General features: G+C 41.4%; 2 protein-coding genes and 1 non-coding gene across 3 annotated transcripts; 2 read left to right on the top strand and 1 right to left on the bottom strand.

The window, feature by feature from the left end:
- The first annotated feature begins 193 nt into the window (after window positions 1–193).
- Window positions 194–7,734, top strand: LOC144059550 (charged multivesicular body protein 4b-like). The gene is made up of 5 exons (XM_077578712.1): window positions 194–573; window positions 3,925–4,102; window positions 5,135–5,249; window positions 5,358–5,484; window positions 6,997–7,734. Exons 1-5 carry the CDS (start codon window positions 384–386, stop codon window positions 7,062–7,064), a joined length of 678 nt encoding a protein of 225 aa, XP_077434838.1. The 5' UTR covers window positions 194–383; the 3' UTR covers window positions 7,065–7,734.
- Window positions 7,735–8,078: 344 nt separating this feature from the next.
- On the bottom strand, window positions 8,079–8,160 carry trnal-aag (transfer RNA leucine (anticodon AAG)). Its single transcript has one exon. It is a non-coding gene; the product is annotated as a tRNA-Leu (tRNA).
- A 1,537-nt stretch (window positions 8,161–9,697) lies between these two features.
- Window positions 9,698–18,342, top strand: ahcy (adenosylhomocysteinase). The gene is made up of 11 exons (XM_077578170.1): window positions 9,698–9,865; window positions 11,694–11,884; window positions 12,722–12,797; window positions 13,168–13,320; window positions 14,069–14,181; window positions 14,678–14,885; window positions 15,658–15,745; window positions 15,882–15,999; window positions 16,525–16,647; window positions 16,738–16,809; window positions 17,881–18,342. The coding sequence occupies exons 1-11, from the start codon at window positions 9,838–9,840 to the stop codon at window positions 18,010–18,012; spliced, it is 1,302 nt and encodes a 433-aa protein (XP_077434296.1). The 5' UTR covers window positions 9,698–9,837; the 3' UTR covers window positions 18,013–18,342.
- The last annotated feature ends 5,807 nt before the right edge of the window (window positions 18,343–24,149 follow it).

Consider the following 24,149-nt stretch of genomic DNA (forward strand, 5'->3'; position numbering starts at 1 on the left):
TTTATTTAAGACCTCTAATATATATATTTTTTATATATATATTTTTTATTTGATGTTTTAGATTTCAATTTAAAAAAAAAATCATTATTGTGGCGGTGACGTGATGAATTATCCGCGATACCTATCCCTCTTTGGGCGGGAGTTTCCCCTGGTGAGTCAGGTCTCGGCGCTGACGTCACGACATCACGAGACCCGTATGTAGAAGGCGGAAGTGGACGGAAAACAACATCATCAGCGACAGCAGCGACAGGCAGGCAGCTTCCACTCGGCTCAGTTGGGCGGCCGGATTCGTCCACGAAGAGGAGGGAAGGGAAAAAAAAAGAAGAAGAAGAAAAGCGTAATCTTTTATTGGTCACCCACACGATCGTCCTGGGTCCACAAGCATGTCTGTGTTCGCAAAGTGGTTCGGCACCGGCGGCGGGGGCAAAGGCGGCAAGCCGCCCACACCCCAGGAGGCTGTCCAGAAACTCCGCGAGACCGAAGACATGTTGGGGAAAAAGCAAGAGTTCCTCGAGAAGAAAATCGAGCAGGAGGTTATGACGGCCAAGAAGCACGGCATGAAGAACCAGCGAGGTGAGCGGGGCGCTTTCGCTTTTGGACTTTTCGTCGTCACCTCGTTTAGCAGGCGGGCTAACTTGACGGGAGGCGAAGTTGACGAGCGGCTGCGGGAATCCATTTTTAAATCCCCGTGACGGGCGGCGCCGTTAAAAACACAAAACACAAAACACAAAACAAAAACGATACAGGTGGGAAAAGTAATCTCACTCTGTACTTAAGTAAATGTACTCACTCTTGAGTAGAAGTACAAATACTTGTATAAAAAAAGAGAGCTGCAACTAATAAGTATTTGAATAATTATCCCTTTAATTAATCTGTGAATCGGATAAAACAAACAAAAGTTTTAATTTCCAAAGCTGTATTCAAAAACAGGACATTATTTAAGTGTCAGTGCACAAAAGTAATGATACAGATTCCCTCAATGGTTTTGTCTGTAACATGTCATGAAATCGGCTTAAATGCTCGTCATTGTTTTCCTTAATGAAAAAAGATGTTTGCAAATGTCTTATTTTGATTCATCACGAAGATCAGCCTGCTTTCATTTAGGAGGCAGAAATCTGACAATATTTCCTTTTGGAGGCTGAAATATTTGAACAATTTCAAGATGACCAAAGTCCCTAAACAATTCATTATGAAAATAGCTATAAATTAATTAGAAAATTGGTTAGTTGTCCATGAATTGTTGCTCTTTTGGTTAAAATGCTATTTTATGAAATGTTGACTTCTGTTTTCCGTATTGTTGACACACGTAAAGAAAAAAGCAATGAGGAGTGAGAGCACGGAATCTGTCCGATCATCGGGTATCATAACAGATTTCTTCCTGACTCAAATGAAATACGCTCAGTCAGAAAGCGTTTGTCCAAGACATCCTCTCTGTCACGAACGTCATTTTGTGCTAATGTGGTTTTATGTGGCTCTTGCGTGCGGCGTAAAATGTTCCCATTAATGGCCAGAAGAAACAGGAAGTGCTTGTCTTAATTGACGAAACCGTGCGGTACAATTCGAGTGGTACTTTGATTTCTAATCTCAAAATAACTTTCCTTGTCCAAATGAATGGGAAAGCCATTCATCAATTCCAGCCCCCCACAAAACAGCAAACATTTTTCCAACATCTTTTTAAAGAAAGATAATAACATTGTGCAGGATTTTACCAAATAAAAATATGCAGTAGACTGCACAATGCAATCGAATGTAAACTGTTTCTATAGCAGATGTTAGCATGATTAGGAGTTGTACAATTTCTGGATCAAAAGTCAGCAAATTGCCCAAAGTTTTCCCTGCCTTGGACATCCTGGAAGTGACTTGGCTTCCTTTCAAGCGCTTCTCCCGACAAACCTGGCGGACGCTATTCAGGCGCACGAGGGCCAAACTTGAATTTCGACATTGCTAAAACAAGATTCTTTGAAAGACGACGTCACCGATGACTCCTCGCGGGAGGTCCGCTCCACAAACACGCGCATGAGATGGAATGTTGGCTGGACCGCAGGACTTTTAAAGAAAATGTCATCTCACATTGTTTTTATTTATTTTTGACCACAACAAAAAAAATCATGATGTCAATTGATCGCACAGCCCCGATGACATTATTGTATTTTTTGTGTGTCCCTTTCTCGGATTTGCATCGTTTATCCTGTTACCAAATATATATCGATTTTTTTTTTCACAAACATCAATTTACACATAAATAATAGTTTTTAGAAAAATAAATAATGTCAAGACAGTCTTTTTTTTAATTTAAACTAGGGTTAGGTAGGGATACTAATTTCCTGAATCAATTGTATTTGGATTCGCAAGAGTTGAATTCAATTGTATTTGGATTGATTAACATTAAAGTCCACCTGCAGAGGGCGAGCATACGCAGCCCACATCCCATTCTGCAGGTGCGCCATCATGGAAGGGGGGGGAGGGCTCGTGAATTGTGTGTGTGTGTGTTTGTGTCCCAGCAAGAAGGTTCTAGCCCGGTTGTCTCTGAGGAAGGTTCCAAATCAGATCAACACTAACGATGTTACCTGCAGGCCAGAAAAGCATCTGGTGTGTTTTTGTCTGCCTGCGTGTCCACTCACAGGCCAGATCGAAGATTGACAGCTACAACAACACCACTTGTTTATCTACAAGTATATGCAACATATTCATATAATGCTGCCCTTAAAAAAAAAAAAATCACATTTCTTTCTTTCTTTGAATCTTGGCTTGGTTTTATGTAAGGACGTCTCCCATGCTTGAAACAGACATGCATGAATCCCAATTTTAAGAGTCAAAATGTAGAGATAAATACACTCATTTCACGCAAATGTCATCTGATCAACAAGACTCGTATGCCGATGATAACTTAATGACGAAGACATAATGCGTCATGTTAAAGACAATCATAGGAATCCGAAGTCGTCTTGCCGTTCTATCTTTGTAATTATGGCAAAGGCACACAATTGTTTACAAATTCATTCATATCTCAGAAATAACGCCATCAATTTGTGTTGTGTGAATGCAAAATGGCTGCCGCTTCAGCTCGCAGATCCCTCTGGTGTATCGCAACACTGTCACGAGGCTTCCCGACAGACAAAGCAAAAGCAAATGAGGAAATCGTGAATATCGGACAAAAGATGTTGCAAATGGAACTTTTGAGCTGAGCGCATCCGTGCTCGTCTCTCAGACGTCGACCCACTTAACGTACGTCTTAATCAGATGGGATTTGATCAGATTAAAAAAAAAGAGTCCAGCTCCACTCGGATTGCCGTCCGTGCTGTGTGCCAAAGGTCGTCGTTGCGTTTGCGTCACGACCTGCACTTGACTTTTTGCATTCAGACGACGACGTGTGCAAGTGGGACCCTCATCTGATACCGATTTGTTGGCAATTTGCCAGTACAAGACCCAAAAACATCACAGTGTGTTTTTTTTACGTATTTGAAAAAAAAAAAAAGCATAATTCAATCAATACATGGTTAGAGATAAGAAAATAAACTTAACAAAAGTGTGATTGGTGTGCTTTGACTGTTTGTCTGTTTCACTAAGTGCAACTGTGGCTCTCCTTGCCCACATGCAAGGGCATCGCAGTACCTTTAATTGCACCTTCATTTTCCAATTCACTTGGGTGACTTGAAGCTCACAACTCCATTTTTCGTGCGCAAAACGAAGCAAAAAAAAAAAAAAAAAAATCAAGCTATCTACTTTACAAGATTGGTTTAATAAATGAATACGCTTCAGCTTTTTCTTTCCGGGTTTCTCCGAAAGGAAAAATGAACAAATAAAAAACAAAACCTAACTACTTGACTAGCTCACTTAATGGTCTCTTTTACTCGACTCGTGCATTGCAGCCGCTTCCTTAACCGCTTGACTTGACTCGCGCACTTCTTTTTGTCACGCCCACAGCGGCGCTGCAGGCCCTGAAGAGGAAAAAACGCTACAGCAAACAGCTGGAGCAGATCGACGGCACGCTGTCCACCATCGAGTTCCAGAGGGAGGCGCTAGAGAACGCCAACACCAACACCGAAGTGCTGAAGAACATGGGCTTCGCCGCCAAGGCCATGAAGGCCGCGCACAAAGAGCTGTGAGTTGGCACACTCGCACGCGCACACGCACGCGCACACGCACACACGCACGCGGAGACGTCACTGGAAATCAAGTGGAAAAAAATCCTTTCATTTTTATTATCTACAGTAACCAAATGATGATTTGTCTTTTTAAGCAAAATTTGACTTTTTTCTACAATGAATCATAAAGTAAATTATGTTTTCATGAGTTAAATCAATAAACTGAACCAAAACATACTAACAAATTCATTTGAAAAGATTTGAGGGAATTTGCCTAAATTAATGCAATAAATAAAATGTATTTATTTAAATGATTCAAACTCATTTTTAAGCATTATTTGTAATTACTTTATAATTAATTGGACACTTTTTTGATAAAATGTTGAATGTGTATGTTAAAATGTTTTTCCTTGTTTTTATTGCACAGTTAATTGATGATGAATCACATACATGAACAAAATTAACTAGTAAAAGGTTTAATGAATACATTTTCACTAATTGGCGGCAAATCAGATCAATTAATGAAGAAAATTGTTTATTGTACTGTACTATACATTAATTATGCTCATTCATTTATGATTTTTCAAAATGTATTTATTTACAATTATTTCAACTTTTCTTTGCAATAATATGATCTATGGAATATATGAGTTAAGCCGCAAATTCTTCTCAGGTTTTGCGTCTTAACGCGTATTCCACAAACACAATATGAATTAGGATTCAGTGTTGTGACACGTGCGACATATTGGAAAGAACATTTGGATGCAATTGAAAATGTTATGATGATTTAAAATGTTTCATTTATTTCTTTATACATTTAAAAATACTAATCATAATGTTTTAATTGACCTGAAATCATCCTTGCGTCCACGCAGGCCCATCCCGGCGGTCCTCGGCCAGTTGCACTTAAGCAGTTACTTGAAAAGAGAAATGAATTTGAAAGAGAAATCCATTTGAAATCAAATATTCCGAGACTTGCTGACGTCAATCGGGTTTGTGACATGAACGGCGCGATCAGCGTTCGGCTTGTGACTTTCGTGTGACGTCAGGAACGTGGACAGCGTGGACGACCTGATGTCGGACATCATGGAGCAGCAGGAGCTGGCGCAGGAAATCACCGACGTCATTTCCAACCCCATCAGTTTCGGCGATCAGGTGGACGAGGTAGGACGGTCACGCCGCCGCCGTCACGCCGCCGCCGTCACGCCGCCGCCGTCACGCCGCCGCCGTCACGCGCTTCCCCGCCGTGCCGTAACCAACTAATTTCCTCAGGATGAGCTGCTGGCCGAGCTGGAGGAGCTTGAGCAGGAAGAGCTGGACAGGAACCTTCTGGACGTGCAAGGAACGTCCCACGTCAGCCTGCCCAGCGTCCCGTCCACGTCGCTGCCGTCCAGACCAGGTGTGCATAACCTCGTATGCGTGCTGCCGGCGATGGATTCCAAAATCACGTATAGAGGAAGAACCCCATAGAAAGCGACAAAACATGTTCTCATTGGCTAGCCCCGCCCACAAATTGAAACATCCCAAGAGTCGTTTTGCAGTTAAGCTGTAAATAGCGGCTCTATAATGCAACCAAAATAGTCGACTGCCTGCGGCTTTTCGGGCGTCGCCTCCTCAGACTTCATTTATTTACTTTAGGGGTGTCGGTCGATTACGTTTTTAAATCGTAATTAATCGCATGACTTCACTAGTTAACTCACGATGAATTGCACATTTTATATCTGTTCTAAATGTACAATAATAGATATTTTTTCTAAGTTTCATACTCTTGTTAACATAAGAGTGGAAAATTGTTAAACTAATAAAAACATGGCGGCATCTTTTAGTCATTGATACAATAATTTCATCATAATTCATCAAATGGAGTTAAAATTAAAAATATGTTCTGTACTGTAAAAAAACGAGTGTGATATTGATTTGTGTTGAAGTCCTTTTTCTGCCACTAGATGGCATCATTGCATTTCTAAGACATCGGTGACAGCTCAGTGTATTTTTCTTTTCATATTAAGAACTAATCACATTTTTAACATGAAGAACTTGTGAAATTCTGCACATTTTCCACATTTCTCCACAAATCGATGCATTATTATTACTGCAAAACGTTGACGTTGACGGCGTGTCTGCTGCGTTGCGACTGGAATTCCCCACTGCAGCCTTTCCAAGTAAGGGCTGGTCATTCATTGCGCGTTAAAAAAAATGAGTGGCATTAAAGGAACTTTAAATGAACTCCAAATGAACGCACTCATTTTCACACCCCTAATTTATTTCTTTATTTATTGTGGCTCTGCCGTCAGGGGCTGAATTTGGAAAAGAATTACTATGAAGAAATGGAAAACCCAAATTGTAAAAGAGTGCCTTTGACACAATAACCCTTCAAATATCCACTTTGAGCCCAAATGGACGATTCAGACATTTTTGTGGGTGCGTTCATGTGAGACATGTCCATCAAATTTGATGCTCAGATGTCAAAGTGGCCATCAAACATTTTTTGCAACTGCAATTGAGCACTAATTGACCTCTTTAGAACCAAAATGGCTGACTTGCTTTGTCTCTGTAGGCTCGACCTCTTCAGTCTTTTTTTTTTTGTGGGACTTCTCATGATGAACATGTCTACTAAATGTAATGTTGACCAGTTTAACCTTTGGGACAAAATGTTGAAAAATCATGACTATGAAGAAATGAAACCAAAATGACCCTAAAACGGCCTGAGCCAAAATGGCCGCTTTTCTGTGTCTTTCCTGGCATGGCTTCTTCTTGACATTACTCAACACTTTTCATGATGCTAAATATAATTATTTTTTTTTTTTGTGTGTGGGTCTTGTTAGACAAAAAGGTGACAATCCTCATTTGTGTTTGGAGTTTGAGCTGGCCGATGACCTTGTGACCTTGTGACGTTTTTGTTTCCTTCCAGCCAAGAAGAGGGAGGAGGAAGACGACTTGGACATGGCCGACCTGCAGGCCTGGGCCACCACCAACTAAACTCCAGCGGACGAGGGCTCCTGGCCCCCCATCTTGCCGCCAGCCACCCTGACGTACGCACCCGTGCCGCCCCCCCCCCCCCCGTCCTGGTCGGAGCGTACGCGTGCATATTTTGCAGGTGGAAGCGGTCAATGTGAACAATCCGCTCATTTGTGTGCACGAGCGCTTCCATCCAAAAACACAACAACACTACTCGGAATATTTGTGCTACTTCTATTCTTAAAAAAACAACAACAGAAAAGCAAAAAAAAAAGAAGAAGAAGAGACATTTAGTTGAAGATGATCAAAGAGGGGAAGTCGATGTCCTGTCCTGATTTTTGTCCAAGTTTTATAATCTCACGCTTTCAAACTGTGCTGTTCAATAAACAAAAGCTGCCAGAATAAAATAAATCGTTTGATTGGAGAAGGTCGCAGTTGATGAGCGCGGCCACTTCAGTCTCAACAGCACACGTTAGACGCACGTGTGATACTGAACGTCCGAAAATGGACGTGTGTGTGTGTGCGTGTGTGTGTGCGTGTGTGTGTGTGTGTGTGTGTGTGTGTGTGTGTGTGTGTATCTAAAATGGCTGCCGTATCTTTTCGAGGGTGTCGACAATGTGTAAAAAGCGCCTCCAGCGATGGTCTTGACGAGTTGCTTGTCAATCAATGATAAATCCAAAGTGAAACATTTGCCACTTTGCGATTGGTTCATTCGTCGCATAAACAGGTTCAAGGTCCAATCGCGTTGCATCAGAATACTCAGTGGCAAGGTGGAAGGTTTTTCATGTTAAATAGGCTTAGGGTTGAAATATATGTAGTTTGGACAAAAAAAAATGCATTTTAATACTTTGTTCTCATTTTAAATAGTCATTTTGAATCAGTAAATTGCAAACTTTAACCAATTACTGTATAGTTTTCTCTAAAATGTATATGCTGTTGTTTTTTTGCTATTGTTTATAATTAGTAATTACAAATAGCGACCCTATTATTGACATAAGTGATTGAAAAGGTCTAGTTATGAGGAAAAAGGAACCCTGGCAGCGGTGGGATTCGAACCCACGCCCCCGAAGAGACTGGAGCCTTAATCCAGCGCCTTAGACCGCTCGGCCACGCTACCCTCCTTGATGACCCCCCACCAAGCTGTAAACATGCTATCACATGACACCAGCGCTGAGCAGGCCACTGCACTAAATGAATTTCAGTCACACGTCAGATCATCTTTCTTATCGTTGAATGAAGTCACAAGAAAATACGTTTTTTGTGTGTTGTCAAATTGGATTTACGGGTCCAAAATTGAATTGCAACAAAGTGCATGGACCTCAAATGAAAGATCGTGATGAGAGCTTTCCTGAATGTGATTATTATCTCAATGTAATCACATTTAATGAAATGATGATGGAAAATGTTTCTGTTTGATCAAAATTGACAGATCAAAAATCTAATTTCAACGATCTGCATCGAGTAACATTTCAAAAAGGTCTCGGTGAGGGTTTTTCACATATCTGACACTTGTCACATACGTACATACACATGTGTGATGCAACAATGACCATTAAATGTTTTGGGTTTTTGAGGGGGGGCAGTGGCACATTTGACTAGGAACGGGTCAAAAATCAAGTTGCCACAAAGTGCATGGAGTCATATCTCAAATGAAAGTTCATGATCAGAGCTTTGCAGATCCAGGATTATTTTCTCAGTGCACCCTCTTAATAACCTAATGACCAAAAATGATGATGTTATTATCAATTTGACCTGAAACTAATTGCAACAAAGTGCATTGAGGGTTGCACGTCATATCGAAGTTCTTGGTGATATTGTACTTTCCAGACCTGTGATTATCTTGTCATTTCGCCCTCACATTATAATGACCAGTTGTTGCTTCTTTTTTTTTCCTGGAAAGCGTCACAGCGGTCCACTTGGACGTGAGTGGAGAAGCCAGCTGGCCTCAGCGTGAGTGCTGAGCACAGTTGCGGACAGAACATCCACACAAACCTTCACTCGGCTTTGCAGCACCCAAAACGCTTCAAATGAGTTTACATGGCAGGTGTGCAGATGCAAATGTGCTACTTTGCCATCTTTGTGCGCGCGTGTTTGTGAGATTGTTTGAGTAGAAGTGTTTATTTGGCTTAAGCATGTATGAGTGTTTTTGTGAGCCTCTTTGTGCGAGTGTTTGTGTGTTGTGAGAATGCTCTCTGCGTGGTTTAGTGAGGTTTGTGTGTGTGTTTTTTTAATTATGTTTATTTGTGTCAATGTGTGTGATGAGTTTGAGACGGTGCGCGTGTGTTTTGGTATTTAAGTGGGAGTGTTCGTGTTGAGTGTGTTGTGAGCGTATTTTGCGTTTAATTTTGTTCACCTACATGTTTGCGTCTTCTCGTGTACAAAGTTCACTTGGAAAGAAAGGTTATTCTATATAAAAGTAGTGAATAGACGCCGATGTGTCGTAAGCCGATGTGTCGTAAGAAGCGATTACGTGAGCTCATTTGTGAGTTTCCACACCAAAACAGTTTCTCGCATCCACATGCCGCACATGAACGCATCATTCGCAGTGGCGTGTCTACTCCACCAACCCGACGAATCACGTCACGTATATTCGGGGCGACGTGCTCCCTCAGCCAATGGGAAACCATAATCCGCCTCTCAAGCACCGCCCCCAGCCTCGCAACGCACCGAGGAAGCATCCGGATGAATAAAAAGCCCGGCGACGAGATTTCGTCCCTCCTCTCCGCGTCTTCTCGTCGGCCAGGCTGCTGCCACTTCGCCCAACTGAGCTTGATCAATACGCAAAGTCGCAAACATGTCTGAGAAACTCCCCTTCAAAGTTGGTGAGTGTCGAATTTTTATTGTTTAGCCTTCCTCTTTCAGTCGAGTTCTGCGCGCGTGCATGGCGATGCGTTTAATGGCTGTTTAGCTCGTTAGCATGAGCAAGCGGCACCAGAAAAGCTCTTTATGCTATAAAACCAAACTTGTGTCCACCTTGTAACAACCTCACGTTTCTTTCTGCGTTAATATTAACGCCCCGTGTGTTGAACTGGACCGTGAACGTGTGTTAGGTCGTTTGTGTGTTTTTTGTTGTTTTTGCACAGCTGTTTAATTTTTCAGCGTGTGAACAATTTTGAAACGAGTCGTCATGTTGAAGTGAGTAGCTGCGTTGGCTCCCGGATGTTGTAGTCTGTAAGTGCGGCTAAGCGCCGCGGGCCATTTGCTTGCGAACTTCATGTCCCATGATGCAACGCGCCCCTCCCCACTTGGCGGCGTGATTGACAGCGGCAAACTGTCGGTCGGCAACACGTGCTAACTACAAAATCAAATCTCAAATGAAAGTAAATTAATCAAATATATCTTAATGTATTATTTTTATACATTTTAACCTTAAATTAAATTACAATTTTTATTTGGTTAAGTATAAAATCAAATCTGTAAATATTTGGGTGAATAATTGTTATTAGTCGTGTTTAACTTTTGCTATTCTTTCCATCTGGCAATACATGGTTTTTAAATATGAGATATTTATATTGTATTTTTTTATACTGCATGATTGAAATTCATTCATATGTATCTTATGTATTCAATATTTAATTGATATATTTATAGACTAATTTCATGACCAATTATAATTGCATTTTATTGCAAGCATTATTTCTGCATATTGTGTTTGTTTATATACGAATGTTTTCAATACCGTAACCCGATCTGATCGACATATGAAATCGGGGCCAAACACCAGATTTTCGATCTGATCGGTATCAATGAAAAAGATCGGATTTTAAAATTGTCTTCGTTGTCAACAATAACACATTTTTACTTAGTTAGTTTACTTGATTAGAAGAAAAGCTGATTTACAGCCATATAAAAATGCTTTCATCTTGACACACATTTCATTAAATGGGGGGGAAAAAAAGAATTTGATAATGGAGACAATTTTTGTTTTTTATTTATTGTATTGCTTTGGCAGATAATCAAAATAAAATGATTTGGTGTGTTTAAAAAAAAAAATGTGATTGTGAAATTCCTATTTTTCAATACAATTGAAAAGCTTCCATCAAAGATGCTGTATGTAGTTTCAGTGCATTTATTTTAGTTTGCATTTGAATTGACTCCAATAAAATGCAGATTTGAATGAAATTCGCACTTTTTAATTCATCCACAGTTGCAGATGTGGTGGGACGTATCTGATGATTGTTTTGCACGTTGTGACTGGAGCTTAAAATAGGATTTATTTTTTCACATTTCAGCATAAAAATGGCATATAATGTGGTTGTACAAAAATGTGCATAATATATCAAGCAAGGTGAAAAGCACGCGTTGCTCAACAGCATGCGGTCAGATAAGCGCAAATGGCCAAAGTCCACGCGGTCGTCGAGTCAGTCTTGTGGTTTGCACCCGGCAACCCGGCAAGTGATTGATTTACTGCCTGTCAATCTGTCACTTGATGTTGGGAGACATTTTCCAGTTCACCGCCAGTTATCGAGCTGCATCGATTAATCGGGTCATCGTTGAGAGACCTTGTTTAGTTCAAAATTGTCCAAATGATCTTCACCAGTTTCTGCAGTCCTCCGCAAAAGCAGACATATTATTTGTTTTAACTGAAATAATGCATTAGCAAACCTCTTTAATTTTGAAAAGTAACGCTCTCCCGTGGCTGTCCGTCAGCTGACATCAGCCTGGCCGAGTGGGGGCGCAAGGCCATCGCCATCGCCGAGAACGAGATGCCGGGCCTGATGAAGATGAAGGAGCTGTACGGCGCCAGCAAGCCTCTGAAGGGCGCCCGCATCGCCGGATGTCTGCACATGACGCTGCAGACGGCCGTGCTCATCGAGACGCTCACCGCGCTCGGGGCCGAGGTTCGCCATCTTCCTTTTGCGTTGCTCCGCGTTTCGGTGCCTGTTGCGGCGCAGCCCAGTCCACGCAACGGCGACGACGCGGTGTTTTGTTGACCGACGACATAAGCTAACGCTTGCAGACGACACCTTAACACGCATGCTATTATTTCCCCTAAAAAAAAAAAAAGCATATTTCAATTTTTTAAATGAGTCATCACAATGTAACATTTGTCTTTGAACCCAAGCATACGAGTAGGAGAGTAGACTAAAAAAATAAATAATTAGCCCTGCAAAAATTACATAAATTGATTACGATGCATTTCCTGGTTTGGGCCATCAAAATGACAAATGTCGATTGTTCAAAGTAAAGCAGATGTTGATTCACACAAACGATAATTAACTTTGACTGCTTTAGCGGATTTTGACAGATTTTGTTCAATAAGATTTTCAAACAATTAGAAATATTAGCCTATTGATTACTTGATTACTCAATTCTTGCATCTACTTGTAATTTTAGCTATAGTAAATATTGTAAAAAAAATATATATAATTTTTTGCGACTCCAAAAAATATGTATTAATATAAAAAAATGTTTTAATAATAAAATATTGTAAACAAATATATATAATTTTTTGAGACTCCAAAAAATATGTATTAATATAAAAAAATGTTTTAATAATAAAATATTGTAAACAAATATATATAATTTTTTGAGACTCCAAAAAATATGTATTAATATAAAAAAATGTTTTAATAATAAAATATTGTAAACAAATATTTTTTGAGACTCCAAAAAATCTTCTATAAAAAGACTTGATTCTTGACTTGCTCTCTCACATGTTGTTGTTTGTGTTGCAGGTTCAGTGGTCCAGTTGTAACATCTTCTCCACTCAGGATCACGCCGCGGCCGCCATCGCCAAAACCGGCGTCCCAGGTAACCTCGGAAACGGCGTTCCTCAACTGCATTGAAGATTTGTCAAGAAGTCGGCAACTTGCAACTTTTCTTAGCAAAAATGTTGTCTGTGACTCAAAACGCGGCGTTGTGAAGAATATTGCAGCCGTTTGGGGGCGGCCATTTTGCCACTCACCGGAAATGACATCACAGTTGCTCCGGTAATGGCCAATCACGGCGCGCTAGTTTTCTTTGTGTGGTCGTGACGTTTGCAAGCGGAGGGAAAAAAAAAGAAAGAACGTTTTTGGGTTGACTTTCCTTCAAGACGGCGTCGACTGCGTTTTGCCGTCCAAGTTGGCAATTTGCGATTGGCGCTTGACAAACGTCCTTTCCTTGTGTGGCGCGTGCGCAGTGTACGCGTGGAAGGGCGAGACGGACGAGGAGTACATGTGGTGCATCGAGCAGACCATCTACTTCAAAGACGGGAAAGCGCTCAACATGATCCTGGACGACGGCGGCGACCTCACCAACCTGGTCCACGCCAAGTACCCCAAATTGCTCCAAGGTCAGTCGGCGGCGGCGGCACAGGCACGCCAGGAATACGATTTTAATTGCTTTTGAGTGTTGCTTTTTCAATTTAAGTTTCTGGGTCGTTCTGTTAATTAATCAACAAAATGGTCAAATGAAAAAAGTAACTCATTCATCTGAAGGTGCTGCTTAGACGATGACACTTTTCAAACGTCCTTATTTCCATTAATATTGAAATAAATTAACTTAAAATCACATTTAAAACAAACCCCCAAAGGCTCATGTATTAAATTAATTACCAAAGACTAAAACAAGCTGTAATTATAGTTTTGTAAACATAAAATGTAGTTTCAGTTAGTTTTTGTTAATTTTATTTCGTTAAGGAAATTGCTTTTGGAATTTTCGTTTTCTCGCTTCTCATTTTTGTTAACTAAAACACGCTTGGCCGTCAACTCGCTGCCGGACATCGTCGTCGGCGGCGCGCAAAAGTCTGCCTTCTGAAAATGAGATTTTACTTTTTAAAAAAAATAAAATCCTGAGGACCCTCGTAAGATAAAATCAACTTTTTCATGAAGTTGTGATGAGTTGTGGATTGCCCCTTGAGGCGACGCGGCGCAGCCGTCCGTGTTGCGGCTGTCATGAGGCGGCGGAGAGCGAAAGGCGGACGCTCGTCTGCAGCGACGACGACTCGGCCCCGTTTGAGTTTTGCTCACCGACGTGGATGGCCGCCCGTGTATTGAGGTCGCGCGTGTGTGCGTCTGTCCCCCCCCCCCCCCCCCCACCAGGCATCCGCGGAGTGTCGGAGGAGACCACCACGGGCGTCCACAACCTGTACAAGATGATGAAGAAGGGAGAGCTGAAGGTGCCCGCCATCAACGTCAACGACTCGGTCACCAAGGTACGAACGACCGCAAAGAGTTTGAGAGCTTTACGATGATTACAATTCATCGTCAAAATGAAATTGAAAAAAATTCTCAAAGGGAATTGTTCCAGCTTTGTACGGTTTTCAACCCACAATTTACATCTTGTCATAAAATACACCTCAAACCATATGTCGGGAAAAATATTGTCATCAAATTACAAATTCAAAAAAGTGATGAAATTGTTCTCAAATGCGAGTCTCGTAAAAATCCCCCTTTTTTTTTCTTCAACAATTTGATTAGTCTTTAAATGCAATATTTATTTCCTAAGATTTGCTGCAACTTTTTAAAACGTTTGTACGCTGGTCAGATAAAATTCCTTCATTAATGGAGCTTCCCACCTGGCGGCCATCTTGTGAGTCGGCGGTTGCCACCCTTTTTATCGTCCAACCCGGCGGAGGTCAACTTGATGATTGATGTCGTGGCCGCTCGAACCCGAGTACCGATTGTTGGGATTGCGTTTGTGTGGCGCAGAGCAAGTTCGACAACTTGTACGGCTGCCGCGAGAGCCTCATCGACGGCATCAAGCGCGCCACCGACGTGATGATCGCCGGCAAGGTGGCGGTGGTGGCGGGCTACGGCGACGTGGGCAAAGGATGCGTGCAGGCGTTGCGCGCCTTCGGAGCTCGCGTCATCGTCACCGAGATCGACCCCATCAACGCCCTGCAGGCCGCCATGGAGGGTGAGGCGCCATTTCACACCTTTTCTCGCAGGACTTTGGGAGATTTGCGGTCAAGTGACATTTTTGGCCTTCGTTTCAAAATTATGAAGAAAATATTCATTTGCTAATAATTGCAATGACGATTACGACAATCATTTGCATTTTGGCATGTCAAAAAATATCTATTCAAACAAGTCAATTTCTTTGAAGTTCCTTTTGGACCAAACAACATTTATTAAATGTATCAATTTAAACAACTCAAAATTATTATAAATAATCTTTTATTTTTGTTTACAATTATGCTGATTTTGCAATTGTGCCGACATGCAACCTTATTGAAGGTGGAGGGAATTATGAGCCGTTCGAAATGGCAGTCAATCCAAAAACAAACAAAAAAAGCCTTCTAGAACGTCAGAACTTTATTTGAAAGCCTTTTACTTTCAGAAGAAAGCTGAGGTCTTAGTTGAGGTAGAGGCAATTAGGAACAGTTGAAAGGAGCCGTGTTGGCAAATCGTAGCATAGCACGCCAAAACGTCAGGAAAAGCCTCCTAGAACATCGTAGCTTTATTTGGAGTTGATCAGAAGCAACTGCACATAGTGTCAGGTGTGCCATTTCATAAATTTGAATGTTTGTACAATGTTTTGTTTTTTTTTCTTCCGGTTGACTTTTATTGATGTATTTATTTGAATCGAGGTTTTAGGTCACCGTGATGGATGTCAAATGTTTTTTTCTCCACCAAGCTTGCATTTGAAGAAGGGTGTGCAGACTTTTCCTATGCAATGTACTCGCCAGGCTACGAGGTGACCACCATGGACGAAGCCTGCCTGGAAGGCAACATCTTTGTCACCACCACCGGCTGCGAGGACATCATCCAGGCACAGTAGGTGGCGCCGGCGCCGCAAGCGGACGCAAAGCGCTCGGCGATCGTTCGACACACCCCAAATCAGTCCGTGGCGAAATTGGCGGGTGCGTGACGGCCATGGCGGTTTGCTTACTTGCTTTGCCTCCCCCGGCAGCCATTTTGAGAGCATGAAGGACGACGCCATCGTGTGCAACATCGGCCATTTTGACTGCGAGATCGACATGAGCTGGCTCAACGACAACGCCGCCGAGAAGATCAACATCAAGCCGCAGGTAAAACCAAAAACGCGCTCGCAATGCCATCGCTTGACGCATGTTGCAAGGCCCGCCCAATAGGATTTTCTTTTGCTGTCAAAACATGGAAGCTACCAAAAAAAAAAGATTAGAGCTTTTTCTTTCATCAGGAAATTTAAGTCTTTTTCTATCGGTTTGCGTTTTTGCAGAAATTAGCATAAGAATAAGTAAAGAGTAATTCGTTTTTTGTTTAGTTTTTTCAAACATGGCCCAACATGGCTGATCTCTTATACTCTGCTGGCCGTTTTTTATAATAACTAGCATTTCTTCAACTTCAGGTGAGGCTGCATCAAAGCCTTCTGTAGAAGTATAAATACATCTTTGGGGCACTTAAAACGGTGATTTTTTTTTTTTTAAACTAATCATTTAAAAAATGACTCCAACGAATACAAACGACCAGAACCGCCCCGAAAACCCAATTTCCCAAAACAAATCGAAATGCAACTTTGCCACCCGACTCCGGCAGCGCCGACGCAAAAGCCAAATGTTCCTTGTGTGCGTCAGGTGGACCGCTACCGCATGAAGAGCGGCCGGCACATCATCGTGCTGGCCGAGGGCAGGCTGGTGAATTTGGGCTGCGCGATGGGACACCCGTCCTTCGTCATGAGCAACTCCTTCACCAATCAGGTGGCCTGCGGCGCCGTTCACTCGGGAACGAGACCAACACATTTGGTGGCGTGCCTGAAAGTGCGTGACTATTACTTGTTTGCGTTTCAGGTTCTGGCTCAGATTGAACTGTGGACCAACACCGACAAATACCCCGTCGGCGTCTACTTCCTCCCTAAAAAGGTTTGATTGCGCAATCCCGTTGAGACCAAATCCAGTAGTTTGGAAAACAAAGCAAATGCAAATTGTTTCCAGTTGACAAAAACACTCAAGTGGAATCCAAATCAATCAAACATTTTCCGCTTTGTTTAATTTGTGCACAAAAAGCACGCAAGCTAAACGTGGCCGACTCCATTTTGTATCAAACCATTAAATATTACATTTGAGACCATTAGGAGAAAAAATTTGAGACCAACTTTGCTTTCAGCCAATTTAGTTTTGGGCAACGGTAAAGTGTCAACGCTTGTCCCCTGTCGCATTAACACTTCCTGCGATACCTACAAAATAAAAGTTGATCCATATTCCAGCTTTATTGTGCATGCAGCTGATCACATGACGGTTCCGCCTGAAAAAAGTGCACACGTTTCTTTTTTCTCAGAATGGACGGAGCAGATATATTTTAAAGGGCTAAATGACTCATTGAGACAATTTCAGCAGTAAAAAGTGACTATTTGGTCAAGAATGAATTTGATAACTTTGTGATTTTACTTTTTTAAAATTTAAATTAATACAATTTTCTCGCTTGCTGTCGACTAAAGATGACATCACCTGTGCTGAGGAAGTAGCTAACGACCAGAGATGGGAAGTAACAAAGTACAAATACTTTGTTACTGTACTTGAGTAGTTTTTCCCCCAGTACTTTGTAAGTATTTATTTTTTTACCGTTACTCATTACTTTTGTTTTACGTGCACGACGACGATTAAAAAGAGGAGCGCAAAAACAATTTTTAAAGGTAGTCATTGTACATGAAAAAGAATGTTATTAAATTAATTCTGGACAAAATATGACATTTTTACTGCTGAAAATGGCTTAATGTGTCAAGTTTCCTTTGAAGACTTAGTATTTTTATTATTATTTTTTTTCCCCTCTGTATTTAATTTCCTTCAGTTTTTTGTTGTTGCTGATTTTCTTTGTCCATTGACCCCAATTAGTTTTTTCCCCTCTATCATTGATCTTTTTTTTTCTTCTTCTTCTTCTTCCCAGGGCTGTCGTAGGTGTTTGGTTGTGTTTTCAATCTGGTTTGTTTGTTGCAGTTGGACGAGCAGGTGGCGGCGGCCCACTTGGACAAGCTGGGCGTGAAGCTGACCAAGCTGACGGCCAAGCAGGCCAAGTATTTGGGCCTCCCCACGGAAGGACCCTTCAAACCCGACCACTACCGCTACTGAGTCGAGGAAAGCGTGGAGGTCGACCGTCACGCGGGCTCGTCTGCCGTCGTGGCGCGTTCCGCATCTTCGTGGAATCCAACCACGCCCGTTAGCATCTTTAGCCAGCTAACCACTTGCTGTGGCCTTCTTGCAGTTAGCACTTAGCGCTCCCTAAAAGCACCATCGGGTCCCAGTGAGGACAGAAGAGAAGGTTGCCTAACAAGGTTTTAATCTTCCATGACTGTAATTGATTGAATTTGATGTAAATGGCCCTTTTGGCGACTGCTCTTTTAACGCTCGCCAACGTTGCAACACTGCTGATGAATGTGACCAATAAACATGGTGACTGATTTTTGGGGTGTTCGCTATCATCGTGTCTGCACAGATGACGGGAAATTATTTTCTTTGGCAGGAGTCGCGTACATGTTCAGAATTACCGAGCAATTCAACGACTGCTACAGGAAACAGATGAGCTGTGATTTTTATTTTTTGTGGTGGGGGGGGGGGGTGATTTCCCCTTTAAAAGGAGTTTCTAAACATTTGACTTGGTTATTATTTGGAAAATCTATAGTTAACATTATTGAACCTCCACATAATGTTGCGCCATCACTTTTGTTTTCAAACGTTGAAGTCATTGAACAAACTCGCATTCAATATTTGATTTATTAAATATTTTTTTACACAGCTACGGGCTGCAAACCCTTCACCAAAAGACAAAAAAAAGAAAATAGAAATAATGACGAAGTCACACAACTCCCTTTATTGTCCAGCAGGTGGCGGTGTGCACTCTGAAATGTCACTTGGCCAAGCATAAAACCTAGAAAGATCATTAATAATAACATGGATCACAAAGTTAAAAGATTACACGAGATAATACAAGGAATTGACCCCCACCGGTTCTCAACTTATCCTTTTATATTTTTTTTATTGTGGGAAAAATCTAAACAAATCTACTTGGTGTTATTTTTGTTGTTCCATGAAAAATAAACAAAACGACTTTATTTTCTATTGAAAATTAAAAACAAATTAAATATGCTTATTAATTGCTATATTTTCTGGGGGGTTTATGTATTGGAAATTGTTGCCATTTTATTTTCATTAGATATGCTTTGTTATTGTTTTATTAGAAGCAGAACAAATCCATTTGTGTTCATTTTTAGTTTTATTGGAAAAGTCAAAACTTTTTTTGTGGGTTTGTTTTTTTGGGTGACTGGGGAGAAAGAATCCTTTTCAATTTATTTTGTATTAGAAAACTAAAAATGATTTCAAACAATACAAAAAAAATAGTTTTACTTTTATCTTACGGTACAAATGTAAAATGTTTTATTTTCTACGCTCACATATTTTGTTGTTTTGGCCATAAAAAGAGTGAAATCGGAATGTGAGAGAAGTAATTGCCTGAATTAGGGCAAATTGTCGCGGGAAAAGCCACGTCATTCCTATAAATAAGGAATACAATTGGTATGAGAATCGAACATTAATGAGCGAAGCAGCACGAGTTCAGTCTGGAAGGTTTTGAGGACATGAAGTCGGAAATGTTTTTCCTTCCAAGGTGAGCAGACCACCTCGATGACGTGCCGCGTCACAGCGCGTCGTGGCTGGCCACAAACGTCGGGAACTGGCCAATCAGAGCAAAGCAAGGTGAACGCAGGCCCAATCACAGAAGAGGTTATTTGCATATTGAATATTCATGAGCTTTTACATTCCAGGCATTTTTGGCCAACTAAAAAAGCTTGGAAAAAAAAGTCGTCATTGGCATTTCCAACACAAATTTTCTCGCAAATACGATTAAATAGATATGTTGTTTTTTTTTTGTATTTTTTTGTATGGGACCTTCAATTGGAAAGTTGTAAAATGTTTTGATTGCAGTTTTGACATAATGTCATGTAATTGATTAATCCGGAATTGTTTGCACGTTGTTTCTCTCTTCAAGAAAGCACAGAAAGTTCCAGAGTTTTTCTTCTCCATTTTTTTAAAGGAGGTAAACAAAGCAAAAGGCACCATGTTTTGGCTTCGGATGAAAGTGTGGGCAAATGGTACCAGATGATGTCAAATTTGCACTTTTTACGGTCATTAGCGCTTTTTATTCGAAATCTCACGAGGATAACAAAAAGGCTCCGGGGCTCCAAAACAAAGTTTGCAATCAGCTCCACATGCGAGGGGAGGAAAATTGTGGGGAGGTATACGTTGGGGGATGCCAAGAGGCCCAGATGCTATCATGCTAATTTAATAACACTTTAATAATAGTGAGGGGCCCCCACACTCGCAAAACAAACCCCAATTAAATGGGCGCACGCACACACACACGCGCACGCGCACACACACACACACACACACACACACACACACACACGCACACACAATGCAATGCGCTTTTCCTTCTCGTCCAATCCAAACTTGCCAAAACACATTTTCTTGCTCTTTGCTCTGTTTTGGGGTTAATGTAAGATTGAAAACAATTTTTTTTTTGTTTGTTTGTATTTCAAATATTGCTTTAAAGTCAACCATAAATATTTCTTGGCATTTATGTGTTGTATGTGACCTGACTCGTCTAAACATGACATTCGGATGAATATTACATGAGTTATGCATCAAAATGCAGGGGGCGGCCATTTTGCCACCCGCTGCCGACTGAAGATGACATCACAGTTGCTCGGGCAACGACCAATCACAGCTCTAACCTGAGACCTGAGCAACTGTGATGTCATCTTCAGTCGACAGCAAGTGACAAAATGGCCGCCCCCTGAGATGGATCAAAACGGCTGCATTTTGCTGCTTAACTCATTTTCCACTAAGGCAATATTAACCAGAATAACATATTTAGAACATATTCTTGTCAAGATTTTTTTTTTTTGGGGGGGGGGGGGGGTGACTTCCCTTTGAATGAGTTTGCACGAAAGTCAAAATAAAATGTAGAAGCTTGTCGGCATGTAACCGAAGGTTCAACAAGCTTGTCTCGTCTCTTCAAAATGTGTTTTTGCGAAATGTCCGCTGGAAACGTCTCAATCCTGAAATTGTGGCGTTGAATTCCAACCCCGCAAAAATGAGCGCAATGTGGCTAACGTTTGTAAATCACACCAACAACGCAGGTCAGAACAACAACAAACGCTGGAACGCGTCCTACCAGGGAACATTTTGTGGTTGAAGGCGCATTAGAAATGATTTTGTGGCTCGCCGCGTTCGCGTCCTTACGTGAACCTCCACAGCGCAAAATTTGTGTGTGCGTGTCGCAACGCACCAACATTTTCTCCCCAACTTTTCACTTCATGTTGAGCAGAGGCGGCAAATCCAGGTCCAGAAAGTCCAAACTTTAGCCACTTGTGCTAGCTAGCTAGCTCCGTAGCAGGCAAACGAGCACCAATGGGCGCTAGCTAGGGAGCTAGCTAACTAGCAGCTGAGGCTAAAGATAAACTGCGTCGTGTTTTTGACTTTCTGGGCCACGATTTGCCGCCTCTGACGTTGAGAAGCAGACTTGATGATGCTCAGGTGCGAGCGAGACGGACGTTTGTTGGGACAGAATTCATCGTGAGACGCCAGACAATTTTCATTTCAAGATGCGACAGCATCACTACGCAAAGGAATCAAATGGTGACATTTTGAAACCTGTCAATTGGATTTGATTGGCAGAAATCTGCAAACAACAAAAAGCGGTCGCGGGTCCAAACAAAGCACTGCCAGAATAAAGAAATAAATAGTACAACATTTGCCTAACATTTTTTGTGAGATAAAAAAAAAGAATCGGACTAAATTGAAAGAAAAAAAGAAAAGAGAGGAAAAAAAGAAGAATAAAACAAGTTTTGAAAAAACATTGATAGTTTTTGGAAACGTCACCTGGTGACTGGTTGGCACGTCTGCCTCGCAGTGCAGAGGACGTGAGATCGAGTCCGGCCTTCGTCCTTCCTTGGTGGAGTTCCCTTGAGACACCCTTGAAAAAGATGTCATTTGAACCCCCAACTCTGCCATCCAACCCTACCTTAATACCCAAACCCTGGTTTGAATTCCCCATCCTTGTTTAAAACCGGAACCCGTGTCTTTTCTTGTGAACAGCAACAAGCCTCCTTTGAAATCCTAATGTTGGTTTGAAACCCGATTTTCCAAACCTAACCCTCATTTCAAACCCTTAACCAAACCCTTGGCCAGGTTTTTGTCAACTGCGGGCATTTGAAGTCCTTTGAGACTCTTTTGTAATGAAGGTCTTTAGAAATCAACTTGAACTGCGTTGAAACCCGAACCCTGGTTTGAAAACCTTAAACCTGGTGGTTTCAAAGCCTCGTACTGCCTTGATACCCTCATTTAAATCCTTAATCCAGTTTTCAAATCCTAATTTGAAGTCCACGCCCTTGTTTAGAACCCTCAACCAAGTTTCTAACCTTAACCCTAAATTGACACTCTAATTTGGAACCCTATCCTGAACCCTAATCCTGGTTTGGCACCTGAAACTGAAACCTTCGTTTTGTCTTGAATCCTAATTCAAAACCCTAAACTGGTTGACTGAAAATGTCATCCTGTCTTGAACTTTCAAAGCCGAACTCTTGTTGAAAACACGAACCCCAGCGTGACAAACTCATTTCAAACTCAAACGGATTTTAATCTGTCATTTAAAATCCTAACCTTGTTTAGGGTCGAAAACAAGCACGCACACACACACACACACACACACTCACACACACACTCACACCTGTTTTCACTCACTTTGCCTGCTCGTGTTTGAGTTTTTGGTTTTGCAGTCGCGAGCGTCCACCAAATGGCTCACAAAGCGGGACGTTGACAAATTTTGTACTCACAAATATTTTCATTGTTATTGTTATACATATTTATTCCCCAACATTTTCAAAACAACTTAAAAATGTAGAAATAACAGAAATAACGTTCTTATTATAAGATAAGATCCACTTTTGGAGGAAGCAACGTTTCTTTTCACTGTTCACTCTTTTTTCCTCAAACATGATGTTTTTCTTCTAATAATAATAATAATAATAATAAAAGCAAAACTTTCTTTCAAGCGAAATTGTTGATTTTTGAGTGGAAACATTTCACTTTTTTTCTCCTTTAAATCAGGATTTTTTTTTCTCTGAGAAATAATGCGCAACATTTTTGAGACAAGCTCAAGGAAGTCATCAGGCTAACGCACACACACACACACACACACACACGCACGCACGCACACACGCACGCACGCACACACACGCACACGCACACACACACACACACACACACACACACACACACACACACACACACACACACACACGCTTGAAGAGATTTGGCCTGCTGGTGTTTGAGTTGGGTTGTAAAGACAAGGTCATTAGCGAGTTGTGGGACAAAATATGGAAGACGACGCGGCTGGCTGCCGAGTGTGCAGCGCTTGCCAGACCCCCCAAAAAAAAAAAAGTTGACAAGATTTACTAGCCCCTTGACTAGCAGAGGGCGGGGCCAACGGGGTGATGTCCCTGGGTGTCTCATATGGTTATGAAGTGAGGAAACAGCCCGCAGGTTGAGCTCCACAGTTAGTACTCTGCGCTCCCAAGCTGGCAGTGCAGGTTCGATCCCGCCAGTCGTCGTGAGAATAAAAACGCTTACACGTACGACGCCGAGAGTGACAACAAATTGGATAGAAAATACACCTGAAAATATTTTTTTGCTGGGAAAAAACAACTTTTGTTTCCTTGAAAAAGAATCTTGACATTTTTTTTCTCAAAAATTCTGTGCCAATTTCTTTTATTGAAAGAGTCACAAAACATTTTTGAACAACTTTTTTGTTGTTGGATTTTTTCTCCTAGAAATAAAAGTTTCAAGAAACCTGACACCCCCCCCCCCAAAAAAATAACATGCAGATTTATTTATTTTGCAGATTTTTATTTTTAATCACTATATATCTTTATACTTTTGACAAAAAAAAAAAATTAAATACTGAGCAATTTTTTCATGAAAAAAAATCTTTAAATGCGATTTTTTTTCCAGATCGATTTGAACTTTTTTTTCCCCCTCCAAAAATAAGATTTTTTTTCCCCCCGAAATAGTCACAAAATATTTGTTTCTCTGAAGACCCCGTGCCCATTGTTTAAAACCCTAACCTTATGTTGACCCCCTAATTTGAAAGTCTCGTTTGGACCCGATCGTCTTAAAATCGTAACCGAGCAGTTGCGGCTTGTCGACGC

Source organism: Vanacampus margaritifer, chromosome 10 (genome assembly GCF_051991255.1).
Source record: "Vanacampus margaritifer isolate UIUO_Vmar chromosome 10, RoL_Vmar_1.0, whole genome shotgun sequence".
NCBI lineage: Eukaryota > Metazoa > Chordata > Actinopteri > Syngnathiformes > Syngnathidae > Vanacampus > Vanacampus margaritifer.

Bases quoted from the DNA above. Each gene is read 5' to 3' on its own strand.
- LOC144059550 (XM_077578712.1), top strand. From the start codon at position 384: ATGTCTGTGTTCGCAAAGTGGTTCGGCACCGGCGGCGGGGGCAAAGGC. The intron at 4,103-5,134 runs GTGAGTTGGCAC...GTGTGACGTCAG, and splicing joins AAGGCCGCGCACAAAGAGCT to GAACGTGGACAGCGTGGACG. The intron at 5,250-5,357 runs GTAGGACGGTCA...TAATTTCCTCAG, and splicing joins TCGGCGATCAGGTGGACGAG to GATGAGCTGCTGGCCGAGCT.
- ahcy (XM_077578170.1), top strand. From the start codon at position 9,838: ATGTCTGAGAAACTCCCCTTCAAAGTTG. The intron at 11,885-12,721 runs GTTCGCCATCTT...TTTGTGTTGCAG, and splicing joins TCACCGCGCTCGGGGCCGAG to GTTCAGTGGTCCAGTTGTAA. The intron at 16,648-16,737 runs GTGGCCTGCGGC...TTTGCGTTTCAG, and splicing joins GCAACTCCTTCACCAATCAG to GTTCTGGCTCAGATTGAACT.